The sequence below is a fragment of the Nylanderia fulva genome, unplaced genomic scaffold, assembly GCF_048542155.1.
Source record: "Nylanderia fulva isolate GAGA-0341 unplaced genomic scaffold, ASM4854215v1 Scaffold39, whole genome shotgun sequence".
In the NCBI taxonomy this organism is placed as follows: domain Eukaryota; kingdom Metazoa; phylum Arthropoda; class Insecta; order Hymenoptera; family Formicidae; genus Nylanderia; species Nylanderia fulva.
Window position 1 is genome coordinate 885,951 of NW_028190466.1, and position 21,252 is coordinate 907,202.

The 21,252-nt window shown below is 27.7% G+C and overlaps 1 protein-coding gene across 5 annotated transcripts in view; it reads left to right on the top strand.

The window, feature by feature from the left end:
* Positions 1 to 21,252, top strand: part of ssp3 (short spindle 3) — a 63,704-nt gene that overhangs the window by 4,321 nt on the left and 38,131 nt on the right. For all 5 annotated transcript variants that reach the window (XM_085485704.1, XM_085485703.1, XM_085485701.1 and 2 more), the window contains exons 6-11: positions 471 to 653; positions 742 to 993; positions 1,497 to 1,943; positions 2,423 to 2,532; positions 2,615 to 2,738; positions 13,855 to 14,018. In XM_085485704.1, the coding sequence (XP_085341830.1) occupies positions 471 to 653; positions 742 to 993; positions 1,497 to 1,943; positions 2,423 to 2,532; positions 2,615 to 2,738; positions 13,855 to 14,018 (1,280 nt within the window). The remainder of the gene's footprint in view (positions 1 to 470; positions 654 to 741; positions 994 to 1,496; positions 1,944 to 2,422; positions 2,533 to 2,614; positions 2,739 to 13,854; positions 14,019 to 21,252) is intronic.

Sequence of the window (21,252 nt, forward strand, 5' to 3'; positions counted from 1 at the left end):
TATATATTTTCTAACAAAAAGAAATAATATCATATGCCTGCATATTTGAAGATTTTCAATTTGTGGGGAATTTTTTAAATATGTATTTATATATAAGTTATTAATATAATTATATAATATAATGTATATAATATATAATTTATATATTTTTATATATTATATATTTTTATTATATATGTATATTTAAATATTATATATTTATACATTTTTAATATATAATATAATAAATGTATGTTCAATATATCTACAATATATTAATATTACATGTAATATTTATATATTGCTGCATTGATATTGAAATATACACATCATATTAACATATTATATTAATAATATTGTGTATAGTATATATATATATATATATATATATATATATATATAATTTATATTATTAATTTATATAATTAATATTATATTAATAGCTCTCGTTTTAATAATTGACTTGTTTTAATAAATGACTTATCACTTAGGGAATTCAAGAGGAACGTCAACGTCGACAGGAGGAAAAAGCTGCTAAAGAAGCCGCAGCCGAAGAGCGTCGAAGAGCTTTGGAAGCGGAACGACAGCTAAGAATACAAAAGATGAATCAAGCGCGACGAGAACGCGAGGAGAGAGTTGGTAAAATGCAGCTTGAAAGAGAAAAAGAACGGCAGGTGAATATAATTATTATTATCTTTATCACAATTGTTTTTTTCATCGTTAAATACTTCTTTACTAACTCGTGGTTTGAACTCTAAATAGGAATTAGCGAGGGAAAAGGCACGAGATCGCGAAGAACGCTTATCGGCGCTTCACGCGGCTCAACTGGCTAATCAGGAAGAGCTGCAAAAGAAGATAGCGCAGAAGCAGCAGGAATCCGCCAGACGACACGTGGAGAATATCGAGCACATTCGGCAACGCGCCGTCGAATCTTCAATCTTGAGATCGGAGGAAGTACCACCCACTCTAAAATCTTATCCCGCTCAGAAACAGTGTTCTCTATGCGGCACGATTGTAAGTTTTCATCAATGTCCCATTTTAAATATTTATATATTTAATATTCATATTTAATATATTAAATAAGTAAATATGTATATTAATTTATATATGTATATATGTATATATTTAAAAATATATATATTATATATTTATATTAAATAATTTACATTTAAATAAATTAAATAATAATTTAAATATTTTAAACCAACTATTTTTTGATAAGGCTTCCATCGAAAAATGTTTCATACAAAAGTCATAAGATTTTGAGACAGAGACGTCTTGTCGTATGTATGAAATAAATTTGAAAATGTCTGTCTTACTCATTTTTCAATAATACTGCCTTAATAATTCTCTAAGTATAACTTAGTCTTATGATTTAATAAATGTACAATTGCAAAATGCAACTACATACTTTTAAAAAATGATTTTCGAAAAATAGCAATTATTTAAAATAAAACCTGTATAATATATCTTTTTTTCTCTGAATAAGACATTACAAATTTGTATATATTTTGCAGATAACTAACGAAGTACACCTTCTGAGCCACCTGAAAGGGAAGGCGCATCTCGAAGCGGTGAGAAACGCGCACGACAACCGCGAGCCATCGCGGGACGAGCTCCAACGTTTTAATATCGCCCAAATACGAGACGTCCCGATCACCGTCATCAATAACAACAACGCGAACAGCAGCAAGGCCGCGAAAGAGAAGCAGAAAGCGCTGAAGCGTCGATGTAGGAAGATTAAACAGCGCATGACCTTGCGCGGACAGGAGTGGGAAGACAAATGCAAGAACGAGAGTAATCAGAATCTATCCGTCGAATCGGCCAATAAGGTCAAATTTCGGCGCAATCTGAAAGAGTTAGATAGATTGTACAACAATCATTCCAAATCCGCGTGGTCGACTGTCGCACTCGCTGCCTTGGAACGTTTCTTGGGCGAAATTGTTCGAGCCTTCTCCAAATCTGTAAGTTCTACAGAAGAAAAAGAGCATTGTCTTATCTTTATATAGATAATGAAAATATGTATTATCTATATCTGCATCTTAGATGAAAAAAAAGTATTATCTTTACTAAATTATGTAGAATAATTTTGTAGATAATTATGTAGATAATTTTGGTTTAGAATCATAGCACATAAAAATACTTAAATAGTAGAACTTAAGCAGTAAGCGATATAAATTTATAAATAAATATATCAATACATATATTTTATAATTTGCATTTTTTTTTTAATTAAATTAAAAATTATCTAGAAAATTATCTAGCTGAATTGCCATATGATTTTATCTTTTATCCAGATATATTTAAAACAATCATCTTATCTAAGATGAATTTACATATTTGTATTTCATCTTTATCTAGCTAAATTTTAAAATTATCTAAGCACAACACTGTCCACATCATTATATTCTATTTATTTAGTTATTGTTGTCTTCTGTTTCAGTGTTCATTCGATCAAGACGCCTTCAGATGCTTGAATGGATTCGACACATTGACTAACTTATTAAATCTAGGCTTAAATGCACAAAATACGTCGTATAATTTACCGAATAAGTAAGTAGTAACTCTAGATGTAATAGAATCGATTTTTGGATCAATACTACAACACATTTTTTACTTTTATTTAATATTTCAGAGCACTTATATTATTGTGTCGAGTCTACAAAGCGAGCATCAGTGAAAACATCGAGAATATAGAAGCCGTTTTGTTAAGCAACAAGATTCTCATGATTTTGGATCTACTCTTACAACGTCTCGAGGTAAGTTTACATTTATTCCATCTTCAATTAAATTCTTCCACTCGATCATTTTCATAGGATATAATAAACTCAATGAGTTTATGAAAAAAAATTTTATAAAATCAATATGGTGATTATTTTTTGATCCAATAATTTGTATAATTAATGGGTAATTGTGGCTTTAATTATTTAACTGTATTTATTTGAGGAAATGTGCATTAAGATTAAAAAAAGTAGATAGAAGAAACAGAGATAATATTACATTTAACATTTTTTAATTGAAATTATTTATCTTTCGAGATCTTTATATCGTGTGAATATATTCTCTACATGAATTTATATGAATCATTGAAAATTGGTACAATTAAAATCTTATATTTTTTTCTCGTCATTTTTTAAAATCGTGTCTCAATTTTGTTCAAATTGAAGTTACTAACTAATAATTAAAATTACTTTACATCTTTATACTCTTTATCGCTTTTGTTAGTTTTTTAAATAAATTCATAAATTTTTGCCATCTTTAGAATATTTTATCTTGTATTGTAAAACATTTGTATATAATATACTTTTATATATAATTTTTTTATATATTTATTTATATAAAATTTATTTATACATATATTAAAATTTATTTATATATAATTCATTTATACATATATTAAAATTTATTTATATATAATTTTATATATGTATATGCATATGAATGAATTAATATTTTTATAATCAAGATAAAAAAATTCTAAAACATAACAAAAATTTCTGTAAAAAAGAAAAAATATATATGTTTATTTATGTAGCATATAAATATAAATCCTAAGTATAAAATTTGAAACTTTATCCAATATGTGCTGCCACCTGAGAATGAATGAACCAACTATTTTAAGTAGGAATCTCGTAGTAATTCGGTTCGCTGCACTGCGTGGAATTCTAGTGGCAAGACTGATTTTATAATTGAATCAACATTTCGCGATTTCAAAATTTCAGTTCTCTATTGCACAAATGTTATTATCGTCTTCTATTTCCCATCAGTGTCGAAGTATCGGTAAGTTTCAATTATAATTATGAATCTAGAAATGTCCTCAAATCAAGCTATAGAGCTTTTTAATCAGATAGATCAACAATTTTTTTATTTCGCGTTTAATTTCTCGAGGGAGTTTTAATATAGAACGGTTAGGTTTAGTAATCTTGGATGTTGAGGATTTTTTTATAATCAGTAATTTTTTATTACAGTAAATATGAGATTCTCGAGTTTTTTTTCAAGATTTTCGCTTTTTTAAATCCAATCTGAGAATTCAATGTAGACAAATCTAGAAAAATGACGTAAAGCGTAAATTTATTCTCGAAAGATCAGAGGGGGAAAAGTAAAAAAATAAAGAAAAAATCTTGTTCATCTTTATTAAAATAAAAGATATTCATCGAACACGCACAAGTATACGCTGAAAAAAATATTTGTGTGAAATTACATGATAATGGATTTTTTACTCAGCATAATCAAGCTAATATGGAAGATTGTGATTCTTGCATAAAAACATAATTTTATAATAATAATAATTTTACATTAATATATGTATTTTTACTTTAAAACATATGGAAAAAATTACAGTGATAATTAAGCAATTTTTCCAGTTTTGAACAAGTATAATAATTTCCATATGAAAGTACATGGATTTTTTTCAGAGTATATCGTCGTCTAAAATTCAATGTAGATAGGCAGATGCAGATTACAGCTTGTTTTGTGTTTTCTTTTTTTCCCCTCTTTTTTTATCTCGATATTGTGGCAGAGGGACGACGAGTCGACTAAAGACGACGTGCCCCTGTCATTCTGTCTATTCTGTCCAACTTGTCAAAATAAGGATTAAGACTCTTCGGGATCCGTCCGATTTTTACATCGCGATTACCTTTAGACCCGTTTCAAGGATCCTGTGGTAGGCATTTGCTTATTCGTGCAAGACATGCGTATAAATAAATAAGAAGAAAACGATATATACTAATTTCGGGAACGCGGAGTCGAGGACTTCAAATAAAGGAGGCGGACTTCTTCCCCTTTAAATCCTACAACAATAGTTCTAATAAATATTAGTCATAATAATATATAATATATAACAATATATAATATATAACAATATATAATATATAACAATATATAATATATAACAATATATAATATATAATAAAATATATAATATATAATAATATATAATATATAATATATAATAATATATAATAATAAATATATAAAATTCTAATAAATATATATATATATATTCGAATAATATATGCTACTGTTTATATATTATTGATGAATGTATTTACAGACAATAATTACAATAATATTGCTCGCATTGGTTGAGAATACCAACAATTTTAATAAACTAATTGAAATATATAATATTTGTTAATAATATTTATATTAATGAACACAAAGAGATACATCTTTCATTCTTATTATATTATTATATATTAGGTATTATTTTATGTTTTTTAATTTTATTTTATATTTTTTTTGTTTTATATTTTATTATTCTTTTAATTATATTATTTTATTTTTTGTCATATTGATCTTTTATTGTAGCTTTTTTAAATCCGCAATTTAAAGTCTGAATTTTACAAATGGAATAATATAAATTTAAAAAATATACATATATATATACACGTTGCACTTTTCGACATTTCTCTGTTTATTTTATGTATTATTTTTATTTTGGATTCGCGGCCCAATTAGTTACAAATATTTCATCATGATTTTCGGAGCGCGGTTAGCAAAACAAAAGAGTACGGTTTAATTCGGTTTACACCGCGCTGTCATTTTGCATCGAGAACAAATAACGAATGCTTTATTCAATTAGTTAAAAAAACAAATATATTTGATTCATGCAACTGGATATATCGTTTTTTAAACTTTTGCTTATGTTATTTTGGACAAATAATTTCTGTTTTATATATATAACAATAAATGCTCATATTATTACATTATATATATATATATATATATATATATATATATATATTATAGTAATAAGGGGAACAATTAGAATATATTAACCCTTCGTCAGCAATCTGGATCTTTCAACTCTCAAGCAAATTTCCAAATTTCGTTTTGTATAAATAATTAATATTTTTAATAGTTAATATTTTAGTTTAATATTTAGCTTTAAAATCTGTATATTATAATAGAGATATTAATAAATAATTTAGATTTTTTTATTTTTTCAAAGTCCAGAACATAAAAAAATAATATGGAGGAAACTTTTAAAAGATCCAGTTTGCTGACGGTGTAAAAAAAGGAAATATACGTCACACTTGCATACGTCATTTTCGAATTTCTAATACAGGATTTTGCGCATCTTTTCGAATAAAAAAATCATCAATCAAGATTATTCTTTTGAATAACATTAAGAAATAATTTTTTTGTGACTATAAATAACATTATTAAGAGTACGTAAAATTTACTATAAAGTATTTAAATGGAAACCCCTATTTTTTATTACATATTCAGCTATCTATATGTATAGCTTATCTTAAGAGCTTTTCAAAACACTAAAATAAAGTGGCTTGAAAGAGATATCGTATTTTAACATAAAATTCAAAATATTTTGTAAAACATTCAGTTTTCGGTAATCCTACTTTAATACTTTTATCCTACTTTAATACACAGAATAATAAGATCAATCAATTGTAAAGGAAATGTTTAATTGTTTTTAAGAAAAATATATTGAAAATTGTATATATTTCTATGCGTTTTTGCAACAATTAATTTGTCTACTTTATCAAAAAAAAAATATTAAGATAGGATTATCAATAACTAAATATTTTCAAGATATTTTGTATTTCATGTCAAAGTAGAAAATTTTTAATTAAAAAATAAATAATAATTAAATGTTTAATTAAAAAATAAAATAATAAAAAAATGTTTAATTAAAAAATAAAAATTTTTTTTTCGTGATACTTGATTGTTGCAGGCCTAGTAAGTTATGTATTTTCTTTTTTCTTCCGGCGTATCAATTCATCTCTCGGCGATGATTTCGCCGTCGATTCTTCACGCTCCATAGATACGGCACTGGCGCCACCTCTTTCCTCCACCTCCCCCTCCCACCCCTCCTCCAAGGATCCCTCTCCGCAAATGCATTAGCGGCGAGAGAGCTTTTAGTGACGTCACCCACATACTACAGATACACGTGCGTGCGCGCACGCACGCACGCACGCACGCGAACCGAAGTTATATGGTGAAAGGAAAGTCCGTCCGCACGTAGAAAGAGACAGGGAGAATACGCATGGGGTACTCCTGGTTTCCACTTCCATCAAGTCCCCGAAGGTTTCGAGGACCCGGCCTAATCTTTTGTCTCGTCTCCTTCTCCTCCTATCGCTTTTTCAACGACCTCTTCGCACGTCCTAGAATCCGAAATGCGCGCTGCAATTTTCCGGAGCTGCCATCACCCTTCGTCGCTCTCCTTCGATGTGCGATCGCGAGATTTTAGACTTTAGCAGAAAAAACCACACCGACACTTTTTTATTTTTATTTTTTTATTTTTTTATTTATTTTTTTTTTTTATTTTTTTTATTTTTTTTTTTACATTTTATTTTCGCGGATTTTTTCTAGCTCTGAAAATAAAAATAGGTACCGCGTGATTAATTTATCATTTCACCGGAAAAAATGTGTTAACTTGACGGAACCTTTCAACTAAATATTATTTTCTTAATTAAACATATGTATAAAAATATTGAATATTAAAATATTAAAATATTTAAATTAAATGTAAGATTAATAAATCTAACAAAACGTATATTTTCGAATTTTTTCACGAAAAAAGTATCGACATGTGGCCCTTTTCCAAAGCAGAGAATTGAGATTTGAAAGATTAAAGTACGACATACCTGTTGAAAATTATTCGGGAACCAGATGACGAGAATCGCGAAATCGATGAAAAAGTGAAAATAAAAATAATAAATTTTTAATTTAAATTATAACATTATAAAAAAGGTACTTTACTATTGTATTGTAAAGTAAATATTGTATTGTAAATATTGAGGAATATTCTTGATACAAATTGATTTAATGTATAAATGCACGACTATGGACTTTTAATGAGTAAACTAATTAAGCGAACCCAAGTTTATATCAACTCTAACGAAGAGCGCCGTTTAATTGCAGACAAATTGGAGTATATATCATGGGATTATAGGAGTGTAGCGAATCGAAAAATATGATACTTTTTAACATCGTATATATATATAACAATTTTACACGATGTTAAAAAATATGTTATTTTTTGAATCACTAGACTTATAATTCCTTGTCGAATTTAGTATTTTTTTTCTATGTTGACACTTGACGTTCGAATTATATGTCTGATAAAGAAAATTTTACTTTAATAATTGAAAAAAAATTATAAGAAATATTTTTTCAAACTTCGTATTTATAAGATTTAAGAAAAAACTTTTATCTTTAGTTTATTTCTAAATAGCATAAACAATTAGTAAATAATTTTAAACAATTAATAAAGACAAGATGTCTGTGAAATCTGTATCTCGATTTCGTGGAAATTATTCTTTCGTTATTCGTTATAAATGAAAATTTTATACGATGTAAAATATTTCAATTTTTTTTATTACATTTTTTATTACTTTTTTACTATACTTTTGTAATCCCTTATGTCGAATTTGCTTTATATTGTGTTATGAAGCGTTAAAAGTGTAAATCTCTTTGTTTTTTTCCAAAAAGATGCGCAAAAAAAATCCTCTGTTAGAAATTCGAAAATGACGTAATGAAAAATTGACATTTGATGCTCGAATCATACGTCTAAAAAAAAATAAAGAAAATTTTTGCTTATAATAATTGAAAAAATAAAAATATTTCTTTTAGATTTATAATTTTTTAATATCACTTTAATATTATATAATTTTTTTTAATTTTAGGAAAAATTGAGTGCGAATATCTTGTATCTCCAGCTTACTTTTTAATCGCGTAAACAATTAGTAAATAATTTTAAACAATTAATAAAGCCAAGGCGATGCCTATATCTCGGTTTCTTTCGTTTTTATTCCGTATAGATTAAGAGGATGCTGCCGTAGTTCTGTTTTACCGATTTTAAGTTAGGTTAGGTTTACTTTTTATTGAATATTTTATTTAATCTTTTGATACAGGCTTTTAATCTCATTTTTATTACTTCCGTATTATTCTTTCATGTCATTTCTATTGGGAGTGCCATATTTTGTGCACAAATAAACCGCAGAACTTTTGTATTAAATAAGTATTGTTATGAGCTGATGCAAGAGGCCGATAAAAAACTGTAATTTTCTAACTTTTATTGTTTTTTATATGAAATTATAGCGCTCTCCGTTATTATCAATATTTTAATTGTGGAGAAGGATTTTTCAATCTATAGCCAATAAAAAGAAAAGCCCGTGAACTCAAAGTCGGTAAAACAGTCATGGTCAGCATTCCTACGATTTAAGCAGATATCGGACGTGAATTCGCTTGTTTTATACGAACATTTTTGCCTTGATTGCTGTTCGTATATGATCGCGCAGCTCCATTTATCCATTTTAGACCGTCTAGTATATTATATTGGCCAGGTTCGTCTCCGTATACGATTTCGGGGAGCAGGGAGATTCACGAGAAAATGAAAACAAGGGAATCGTCTCGTTATCAAATGGACCAGAAAAAAACGTCGCGTCGTAAAAAAGCGAGATAAAGATTCTCGTCAAATTAAAAATTCAGCGATAAGCGAGGAATTAGAAAAATTCTCGTCTCTTTATCTTTATAACTGTCTCTCTCTCTCTCTCTCGATGTGTGCAAAATTAATTCGGCATTCATAGATTTAATGAAAAAATATGAAAATAAAAAAAAAATATTTTAGTTGTTTCAAGAATTTCGGTCTATTTATTTCCTTAAAAAAAAGAAAGTTTAAAAAAATCAAGAGACGGATTATTTTAATCCATCCATCTCGCTGGATTCGGGAAAATTTGTTGATAGTTTGGACCATTACGCAGAGACGAATTACTCGAAAAGGGTCGTCCGTCGATTTTCCCCTTCTTCTCTCAATGTTTCCTGGTCCGTCGACCAAACAAATTTACAATTCCATGTAAATTGCTAGAAATCATGACATCTAAAGGTCGTCTCCCTTTTGCTCGAGAATTTATATGAGTGACTACAAACTATTTCGATGACTACAAATTGTATTTGTTGACCGTAAAAAATAAAGAAAAATAGGGAAAGAAATTGCCTTTCAATCACGAAATTTGAATCCAAAGGAGATGTAACGATTCACAGTAGACGATGTGAGGTGTCATTTTGTTTATTAATCGCAGAAACACGTGAAAAATAGCTTAAATCATTTATTTTTTATTTTTCGTTGTACACATTTTTACATTTTATTTAGTATTTAAAAGTTCTGACTCAAGGATAAATTTATTTAATAATTTTTATAAATATATTGATCATAATCGGTAAAATAAAGATAAAATATATATTGATATTATATTCATTAGAGTAGGTTAAATAAGATTAAATTTTTTCTGATACTAATCTTACGTAATGAATATATATAAGGTAAATAATTTTATCTCTTTTATTTTACTCTTTATTATCAATAATAAATATATGAACTTTGTGCTTTTGTCAACCCATGAACAAAATTTTGGATGTCAAATTTATAAACTGTACGCACATTAAAATAAAGTAAAAAATAAATATAAGAAATAGAAAAACAAATTAAAAAATAAATATAAAAAATAGAAAAGTAAAAATATAGAAAAATTTATATTATTTTAAAATTATTTTATAGACGCTGATAATACGGTTCAAATTCTAATTGTAAGTAACTTCATGATTAATTAAAAAAATTGAAAATATTATTTTCAATAATTTTAAATTATGATTAATTAAAAATATTATTTTAAAATTATTGAAAATAATATTTTTAATTTTTTTAATTAATTATAAAGTGTCTAAATAATTGTAAAACAATATTTTTAATTTTTTAAAATTAATCAAAGTGTCTTAGAGCCTGAGCCGTATTATCATCGGTGTCTAGAGTTCTCTAAGATCGTCTCGTCTCGTCATCATCAGTGTTTGGGAAGAACTGGATTAACATAAAAGCATCTCCTGTTTACGATCGCGCGTACTCGATATATGCGTTCCTCGAAATTTCAACGTCTTGTTGGCGTCTTGTTTTGGTGTTCGTTCCGTATCAGAGAGAGAGAAAGAATGTCGTGGCAGTCCGTTTTTTTTCCTCCTCGATATGGATGGGATTGAATTTGTCAAGATAGTGGTCAAACCGCTTTTTAATGTTTCGTTGGAGATTATTTCGCTACCTCTCTTATGAGCTGGCCGGTTCGTAACATTATCTCTTCCATCCCAGGGGCTCTCGTCCGACGCATAACAATAGTTCTTAAAAGATTATGCACCTCAAAATTTTCTGTGAATGCGCCACGATATCTTTTGAAACTGATAATAGTTCTTACAAATTAAAAATAGACCTATATGTACAGACATATTTGTTATTTTTAAAAGGGAGAATAGAAAAGCCGGAAATATTTTTCAGAGTGAATAAGTAGGAAAATATTTAGAAGTCGCGGGATTTTAAAAAATGTATCAGATAAAAGTTGTAGGATTTCCAGATGGACATAATATCGTGACTTAAAAATGACCTTAAAAATGATAAGGATAGGACGGTTAAAAAGTGAATAGTTTATGGGATATTTTATACTTTAATTTGAGGTAATTTTACCTAAAATATGAAATATCTCTTATTAATTTTTCGATAATTATATTATCTCAATACTTCTATCTGCAAAATTATTTGATGCAAATAAACACATACACTGAAACATAATTATTGAATTCGAATAAGTACTTATTTCAATACTGAAATAAATCATTTATTTGAAACTAATAATATTGACAGTTATAATTTTTTGACAGTTGGGTCGTTTATAATATACCTTGTAATTTTATTTCACTGTCGACACGGAAATTATTTTTTAAATAATTGATTTGATGTAAAACATTTTTGTTTGATAAACAAGAATCCTTTTCAAAATAAATATATTTGTTTGTTTCAAATAAATGATTTATTAGGCAGTATTGAAATAATTAATTAATTCAGTATTGAAATAATAAATAATATTTATTAATTTAGTCATTTTTTTCAGTGAGCTGTAAAAAAAATATGTAGCTGGTAGTTGCAAATTATATATAAATATAATTTTTTAAATTATTTTAATATATATTTTTTAAATATATTTTTAATATATATATTTTAATTAATATATTTTCTAAAATTAATTTAAGAATTTAGGAAACGGATCGTTTTTCGAAAAAAAAAATTGCTTTCGCGTTTGTTTGCTAATATTTAAGGATAATTTTCGTTTTGATATATTCAAGCGCGAGTGGACGATGGCGGCCAGAAGCCCAAATAAAAGTGAACAAACGTGTAGTATACGACTCTTCGATAGGATTCCTCGAACGAGACTTATCGAAGCCGAGGACTAAACCGTTTAGGACCCATATTCCCTGTCTCCGGGATTCTTATCGGACCCTTTGTGACTCGTTACCACTAATTTAACGTTCTAAATGTATATATGTATACGTGTATACGTGTTGTACAGCCTAACGGGTCTGTAACAATAATTCAACACCGGATCAGAAATCTTGCACGTGTATTATTTGTGCGTCTAATATCTCTTGATCGATCAGAATCGGACGCTAAGTGACCAACCGATCGATGTAACGCGAGCACAATTCTTAGTAAAATCGAAAATATAGGTATATGGAATTTTTCTAATTGTCCGATAAGAAAAATTTACCAGCTCTTTAATTTCTCAGCAATTTTTTTTGCAAAACGATCTTTTCTCAACAAAAATGTCGAGAGATTCATCATTTTTTGCAAGCTCCTAATTGTTGCCATCATATATCTTTGTAACTAACAATAAAACTTAAATTAAAACTCTATTAATTTAAATTCGACCTAAAATTAACTAAAAAATGTAGTTTCGTTAATATTTTATTTCCAGAGGATCCTAAACGCCGTCTTGTTTTATCGACACAACCTCATTTTTGTGCACCTTTTTCTTTTTATTCGTTGAATTGAATAATAAATGATTTTTCATGATTAAAGTACATATAGAAACAAAGCGCAGATCTACCGATTTTGTTAAAAATAAAAATTTTTAATTAATTTTTTAGTTAATTTTATAATCAATTTTTTAGTTAATTTTTAATTAACTTTTTAAAAGGATAGTTTTCGAGATATTTTAAGAGTGTCCAACATAATCAATTAGAAGCCAGGAGCTTTAAGGGGATCCTAAACGTCCTTGAGAAGTTGTTTTTTTCCTGCTTTATCGACAAAATGTGTAAACTATAAAATTATTTATTGGCTATACAGATTGTTTTTTACCTGAAATTAGAGCGCTTCGCCCTTCGTTAATATTAATATACTTTAATTTGTACAGAAAAGAGATTGATCAATCTGTATAGTCTCGTATATCTTGGTTATAGAAATATGAATGCTTTTTATAGTTTATCTAACCTCACATTTTGTCGATAAAACAGGAAAGAAACAACAGACTTCTCAAGGACGTTTAGAATCCCCTTAATGATTTTAATATCAATGACTCTCCTTATTTATTTTTTTTAAGATCTATCAGAGGGTGGGGATTATTTGTTATCAAAATGACAATCTTTTTGTTGCATTCCGACATACCTTTTGTCACCTTTAATTGCGACGTGTAATTGTACACTGAAGTCTAATGGATTTCACTCTCCTCACATTTCTTGCTGTATCCTTAGACGCTCTTTTTGTGACCAAAAAAAATTCGAGTAAACACATCTCTCCGATCGAAACTGTTCTTCTCGTATTTTAACTGAACATTAATAAATTCTAACATGTTTGTTTAAGGAGAATTGAAAGTATAAATTATTATAATATTTATATAATTTATATTAATTATAATTTATTTATAATATTTATTATAATATTAAATTATAATATTTATAATATTATATTATTAAATTATATTTATTATAATTTACTTATATAATTTATATTATAATTTTTTGCAAACGCGAGGCTATTTTTTATAAAAATATCACATCTCTTGCTACGCACCTAACTATTTACGTTTTCTCCCTTCGCAGACTCTGACTAGTCTCGACGACCACGCGCAGACCCAAGATGTATCCGCCAATTCGACCGGAAATGGAATGGTCGCCGCCAGTGTGACGCAGTTGCTGTGCAGCCTGATCCCCGAAGAGCCCTTTGAGAAAACGGTCTTGCAGACTCGCGTTCAAGATATTGCCGGGTAAGTCCTTCAAACGTTCAATTTATGAGCGCAGTCTCGTATTACGAGCCCGAGGCTTCGATATTGAAGAGAACCCAACCCTCTTTTAAATGATTAAAATATATTTTTATTAATATGCATATATAAAGTCTCGAAGTGGCTGAGTGTCAAAAGAATTGCATTTACCTTATCTAGTGAAAATAAAAATATTTCCAATATATCAAAAAATAATTTTCATGGTATTTTCGAAAAATCTGTTTGATACAGAATTTTAGGAAAAAATCTTTCTATAATCCAATTTTATTTTATTCATCTATAATTTTTTTTAATTTATTCATTTTTAATTTTTTAAATTTATTTATTTTAGAAAATAATTTTTTATTAATTTTATTAATTTCTATAATCCATTTATTATTCAATTCTGTGTATAATAATAATAATTTATTAGTTTGCACGCCTTTTCCTGGACTATGATGCCATTACTTTTTGTGCCATCGAATAAGAATATAGGATGTTCGATTATTAGTTACAAGAACTAAAATTAGCTCAAAATTAATCTCTACAGGCGACCGAAGCATTATTTTGCTGATTAGGGTAATCGGAATATAATTAGCAACGTCCCACTTTTTCCTGGACGAGATACGAACGTTCTACGTAATTGCGGGCAATCATTTACAATGAAATCGTAACTTCTGTAACGTGTCTTTACGTATATATCTTTTCCCCGTATTCTTTTTTTCTATTTTTTTTATGAAGTCCTCAATAAAAGGACCAGAGCCGCCGAGATGGTATTTTGCGATAAAAAGCGAATTATCGGAACGATATGTAGAAAACTCATAAGAAGCAATAATAACACGAGGACGACAAAATTTCATGTTACAAAAAAATAATTTTATTTATTTTATTTTATTGGTTTATAATTTTTTTTAATTTATTCATTTTTTATTTTATTCATTTATAATTTTTTTTTAATTTATTAATTTTATCAAATAATTTTTTATTCAATCTTAAAATAGAAATTTATTATAAGAATTAGAATAATAATGTTGTACTCGTACAAGTAATATGTTATAAAACTTTAAACTCGAATAATATTTTTTGACAGAAATCAGCTGATAACTGTCAAAAATATTAATCGAATTTAAAGTATTATAACGTATTATTTAATATGTAATATAGTTTTAATTTTTATAACACACATACACACACACCACACACACACATTATTATTATTTTAAATATAATTAGCAAATGAACGCTTTAAATTTTATTAATTTTATTAATTGTTTTATTAATTTTTAAAAATGATTAATTATAAATGTATTAATATATTAATTCTTAATTTTACCTAATATGATGTTTCTATTGATGAAAGACGATAGATCTCTCTCAAGTTTCTCTCCAAGCTATTAGCGCGTGACGTTCGTTTTCGTACAAAATTTATATGCACTCGTCTGTCCTTTTCTCGTCGCAAATCCGCGTCTTTTGATCTGGTCGAGTCATTTGTTGCGCAAACAACGCGCCATCGCCTCCAGGATGGCGCCTTTGAATATACTCGAGGAGACGGCTTTGAGGTGCACACGCGAGAGGACCACCCTGTCCGAAAATATAACCGCGCGTCAGTGCTGAACTTAATACGCGAGTCGCGCGAGGTGACAGGCCGCAAACTGTTTTCGTTGCATCGCGCGGGATCCGTGATCTTCGCGTTTCGGAAGGTTGACGGTTCGCACCTGGGTCAACTTCCTTCGCGAGGACCCCCCAAAACGACGCGACGCCTTTTAACCCCTTTGCGAGCGCGCTTGTTCTCTTGAACACACGTGGCTCTCTTCCGGGGAGGAAAATCCTGCCGCAGACGTTTTATCTCTCCGGCCAGCGTATTAAAGTAACAGTTATATAATATGATTAGAAGCAAAATTAGAGCAGATTTAGAAAATAGTTTAAACCTTGCTTTATATATTTATAAGCAATTTCAGTTTGGATTTTTTATTTATTAGCTTATGCAAATTTTGCATCTTTATTATTTATACACTGGAAACAAATTATTAAATTTAGAAATATTTCTTTCAATATTGCCTAATAAATCATTTATTTGAAATAAATAATTTTAATTAAATTTTATTTAATAATTTTAATTGAATTTTATCTGCTAAGAAAAATAAATTAATTAATTCTTCAATAAGTATTTTATTACACTTTAAGATATTATGCAGTAAAATAATTGAAACAAAAATATTGTTTCATCTACTTACATATCTATTTTAATGTATAAAGTTTATTTTTTAAATAGAAATTATAAAGTTATTATTTTTCAATCTATATATATATTCTTATAAAAATCTTTCCTTAATGGTAAAAGTCGACCAAACTGGCAATCATTTATTATAAATAATTAGTTAAAATACAACGTTTCGGCTGTCATTGCAGCTCTTTTCACAAGTAAATCTATAAAAAGTTACATAAAAATAATTATAATTTTAATACATTTTATCGCAACAAATAATTATAAATTCATATACAAGTATGTTACATACCAAACGTAAATGCATAATAAATTAATACAGTAAATCAAATTCACTGCATACCACCGACAATATTCACCATTGTTTAATATTTTAATAAACAATGTAGACTTGACAGAAGTAAGCAAGAAATAAATAGATGTTAACAGTTAGCAAGAATCTTAGTCATTACGCGTTAAGAAAATCGAGACAAACTAATGTGTCTTTCGCAATCTAAAACCTCATAATAAAGTCAAATAAATAAATAAATAGGTAAAAATAAAAATAATTTAAATAGCGTCAAGAACACGATCATAAATCCCACTAAAATTCTCCGTATCTTTCTGTAAAAAATGCCTTTACTTTGTTTTTTTATATAAAACATTTCTGCAATTTCTCTTTTTCTTGTTTGTTTTTCTTGATGCAAGATCACCGGAGAATCCGAACGGAACTCATGATCGTTGCAAGTCCGATGCAAACTAACGACTGAATGCAATGTAGTGTCTTTTTTGATATTATTTTTATGTTCTTTGATGCGCGTTTCTAAATGTCTCTTTGTCTGTCCAATATACGTAGAATCACAATTCGCACATTCAATTTTATACACGACATCGGTTCTTTTTAAGTTGTCTATCCTATCTTTTCCTCATTTTATCAGTGTGTCTAATTTTTTTGGAACGGTATATAATACATCAATTCCATTTTTATTAATGCAACGCGTAATATTCTCGCTCTAATCTCTAATGTAAGGCAACACCATACAAGTTCGCGCATCAAATTTATTTCGGTTTAATGAGCTAAGATTACCGCCAAATTTAATCGCCCTACGTCTTTTGTTAATATTTTTGTTTATAACCGTTAACGGGTAACAATTATTACGAAGAATTCTTCTGACTATATTAATGTTTTCTTCGTGAAACATAGGATCAGCGAGTACAATAGCTCTATCAACTAGGCTTGTGATCACACTGAGTTTATATCTCATCGGATGATTCAATAGAAAATTTATATATATCGACCTGAAAACGTAGGTTTACAGAACCAATTAGTCGATTTTTATTAACTTATATAACTTTTAAATTTTTATTAGTTATATAAATAAAAAATTTTTTAAATTTTAATTTTTAACTAAATAAGGAAACTAAAGATTGAAATTTTTCATAATTATTTTATTAAATTTATAAAGATTCTATAAATAAATAGTGTAAACAGATAATAAGAATATAGAAAATAATAAAGATTTTATAGTAAGAAAAAGTTAACAAAGAATAAATTTCTATTTAAAGAGCAAATTTTATATATTAAAATAAACATAATATATAAAATATATTAAAAACTAAATTTTACATAAAAAACGAACTGCTACATATTAAATAAGATTAAGAACTAATAAATTAGAAAATTAATATATCAAATTAATAAAACAATTAATAAAATTAATAAAAAGTTATTTGATAAGACGCACTTGAAAAGTGTTGAACAAAAGTGCAGTATATTTAACGTTATTAATATAAGATAATTATTTATACTGAAAAAATGGTATATTATCCCTTAATTTTATCCCCCATAGGTATAGAAGGATATTTCTTTCTACATCTGAAATTACGCGGATGAGTAATTTTAACACTTTCGTGTGCGTGACAGCGTCGCCCTAAAAAGATTGTGCCAGATTGTTATTTCCTCTTTCGACGTTGCTTTGCTATAATCGGGGTGAATCTGCGCATTTCACACGTTTCACCGATATATATACCCCGGTATATGCACGTACCGTGTCTGGCCTTGTATAATGAATGACGAAGGTGTGCGCGATCAGAATTATTGTCGACCGGATAGCGGGATTATTATGATTAATTTCCTGCCGATGTGCGCGCGCGAGAAAGGCCTAGTCACGATTTTTACTCACTCGGCTCGACGAGACTCGCTTTTCGCTCTCTCGTATCTTTAAAACGCGCGCAGATGTGTAACGGCGATCGATCATTTTGTACGTCGTAATGCTTATTTGACGGGGGTCGTTAAGTGCTGCACTCGCCGTCACTCCTTTCCTGGAAAATAATGCGCCATTTTTTTTTTCCGCACGCCAAGACGCTCGATGTGCCTTTTTTTCTTTCTTATCACCCATCCGATAATGCATTCGATAATCCGCGATTATCATCGACTTACAGGGAACCTCCCAAACCGAAAAATCCTGAAATGTTATGCACATATAGCAGGAAATTAATTTAGAAATTTTAAATTGTTAGGTTAGGTTAGGTAATAGGTTAGGTTAGGGTTAGATTAGGTTAGGTTTATTTTTTTTATTGTCCAAAAACGATTCTAAAAGGATGAAATTATTCTTGCACTGAAAAAATTTGTTAACTTGACTAAATCTTTCAACTAAATATTATTTTGTTAATTGAACATATAAAAATATTTAAATTAAATGTAACATATTAAATCTAACAGATATATATTTGACTTAAATACTAATATATGTTCAATTAACAAAATAGTAATTTAGTTGAAAAGTTTAGTCAAGTTAATACAATTTTTTGTTTCAGTGTGTATAGAGCGATTTTTCTCAATCTTAAATTTAAAAATATTTTGTTCAAAATTTTTTCAAAATTTTTTTACAATTTCTTAATATAATTAAATATAGGTATTTTTATTATTTATTAAATATATATATATATATATATATATTATATTTTTTATTATTAGTTAGAAGTATATTTATTATTTATTAATTTGAGGTATATGTTTTTATTATTTATTTAAATAGAGATATATTAATTATTTATTAAATAGAAATATATTTCTAAAATTTTTTAAGACAATTTTTTTAAATTTATTATTATTTTATTATTTAATTTATTTAAATAATTATTTAATATAATTAATATTAATGTAATTAAGTAAAGATATTTTTTGAAGGAAACTTTCTTGATATCTCTGAATGTTTTTCGAGATATTTATATCGAAAAAAGTAAAAAGCCAATGAGGGATGATTTCAGTTCTTAAAATCGTTTTTTTTAGTAGCAAATAAATATCTAAATTCATCTATTTATTTCCTCTACGTATGTAAATTTTTATGAAAATTAGAATTTCCAGGTTCGTGAGATTCCCTTATTAGAGAGATTTATAGAGTTTTATGACAAGTGAGATGGAGGATAAGAAATGATCATTTTGCACGGCGCGCATTTGATGATGTCATCGTGTATACTAGATGATGTCATGAAATAAGGATTCGATGACATCGTAGGTGTTGATATTTTAATAAATCATGACACACTGTGTGATAATGAATTGCACAATATCTGAATACATTTGTTTGTACGTGCGAAAAGCTAAGAGAGCCAACGCTATCTCTTATCGAAGTCTAAATCTTTCTTGACGTCTCTTTTTTTTATAGACTTCTAATTAATATTAAATCTAATTAATAATAAAATATAACGGAACATCTCGGAGAATTTTGAATACCGCAAACAAAATTTTGCATTTTATTACCCTCGCAGGGCAGATGATAATTTTTTCTCACACGTTTGTTAATAATCCATAAAATTGAAGATATTTTATTCGAAGATATAAAAATTCTTTAAAATATGTACACGTAATAAAAAATTACAAAATGTAAAATTAATAATCCAAAAATTTGGAAAGATATTTTATTTGAAGATATAAAAATCATTAAAAATATGTACACGTAATAAAAAAATTAAAAAATGTATTTGTTAATAATCCGAAAAATTGTAGATATTTTAATTGAAGATATAAAAATTCTTAAAAATATGTACACGTAATAAAAAAATTAAAAAATATATTTGTTAATAATTTGAAAAATTGGAGATATTTTATTTTTATAAAAATTCTTAAAAATATGTATGCGTGATAAAAAAATTAAAAAATTAAAATTAATAATCCATAAAATTGGAAAGATATTTTATTCGAAGATATAAAAATTCTCAAAAATATGTACACATTATAAAAAATTACAAAATGTAAAATTAATAATCCAAAAATTTGGAAAGATTTTATTTGAAGATATAAAAATTATGTACACGTAATAAAAAATTAAAAAATGCATTTGTTAATCCGTAAAATTAGAGGTATTTTATTTGAAGATATAAAAATTCTGAAAAATATGTACGCGTAATAAAAAAAAATTAAAAAAATGTAATTATTATTGGATCTTATCGGCGATACACGAAGTTAGATCTTTTAAAACATTCTGATGGCGCATGAATGACTTCATAAAGCAACAGATGCACGGTGTAAAGATAAGGATATAAAAAGTGTGTGTGTTTGCCTATCAACTTTTATCCGTCAGTATCCCTCCGCGAGATCTCTCTTATTTTCTCTCTCTATCTCTCTAAAGACTAAAGAGGCGCCGGTGGCAGCGGTAGCTCTCTTCAGGGATCATTTCCCTCGTTTCCCTCCTTTTTTTAATGCCCACAATGCCGAAGATAAATGAGCTTTTCGCCATAAACTCGTGGCCCGTCGAAAGAATCGGCGCCCTCCTGTCATTTTCTTCGTACACGTGCGCGAATGCGAGACAACATGTGCATTAAATTATTTGCATTTTGCACAAGAACGATATTTTCCCTCTTCTCTCATCTCCGAAAAAAATCAACAAATATTTAGAGAGAGCGCTTACATTTTTTGACATCATTTTATCTACTTTAAATTCACTTGTAAATTCGCGAGAAAATCCCGGGAGAATCTTTTATCATTCGTGTTGAATTATTATTGCAAAATATATATACAGAAAATAGATTTTATTT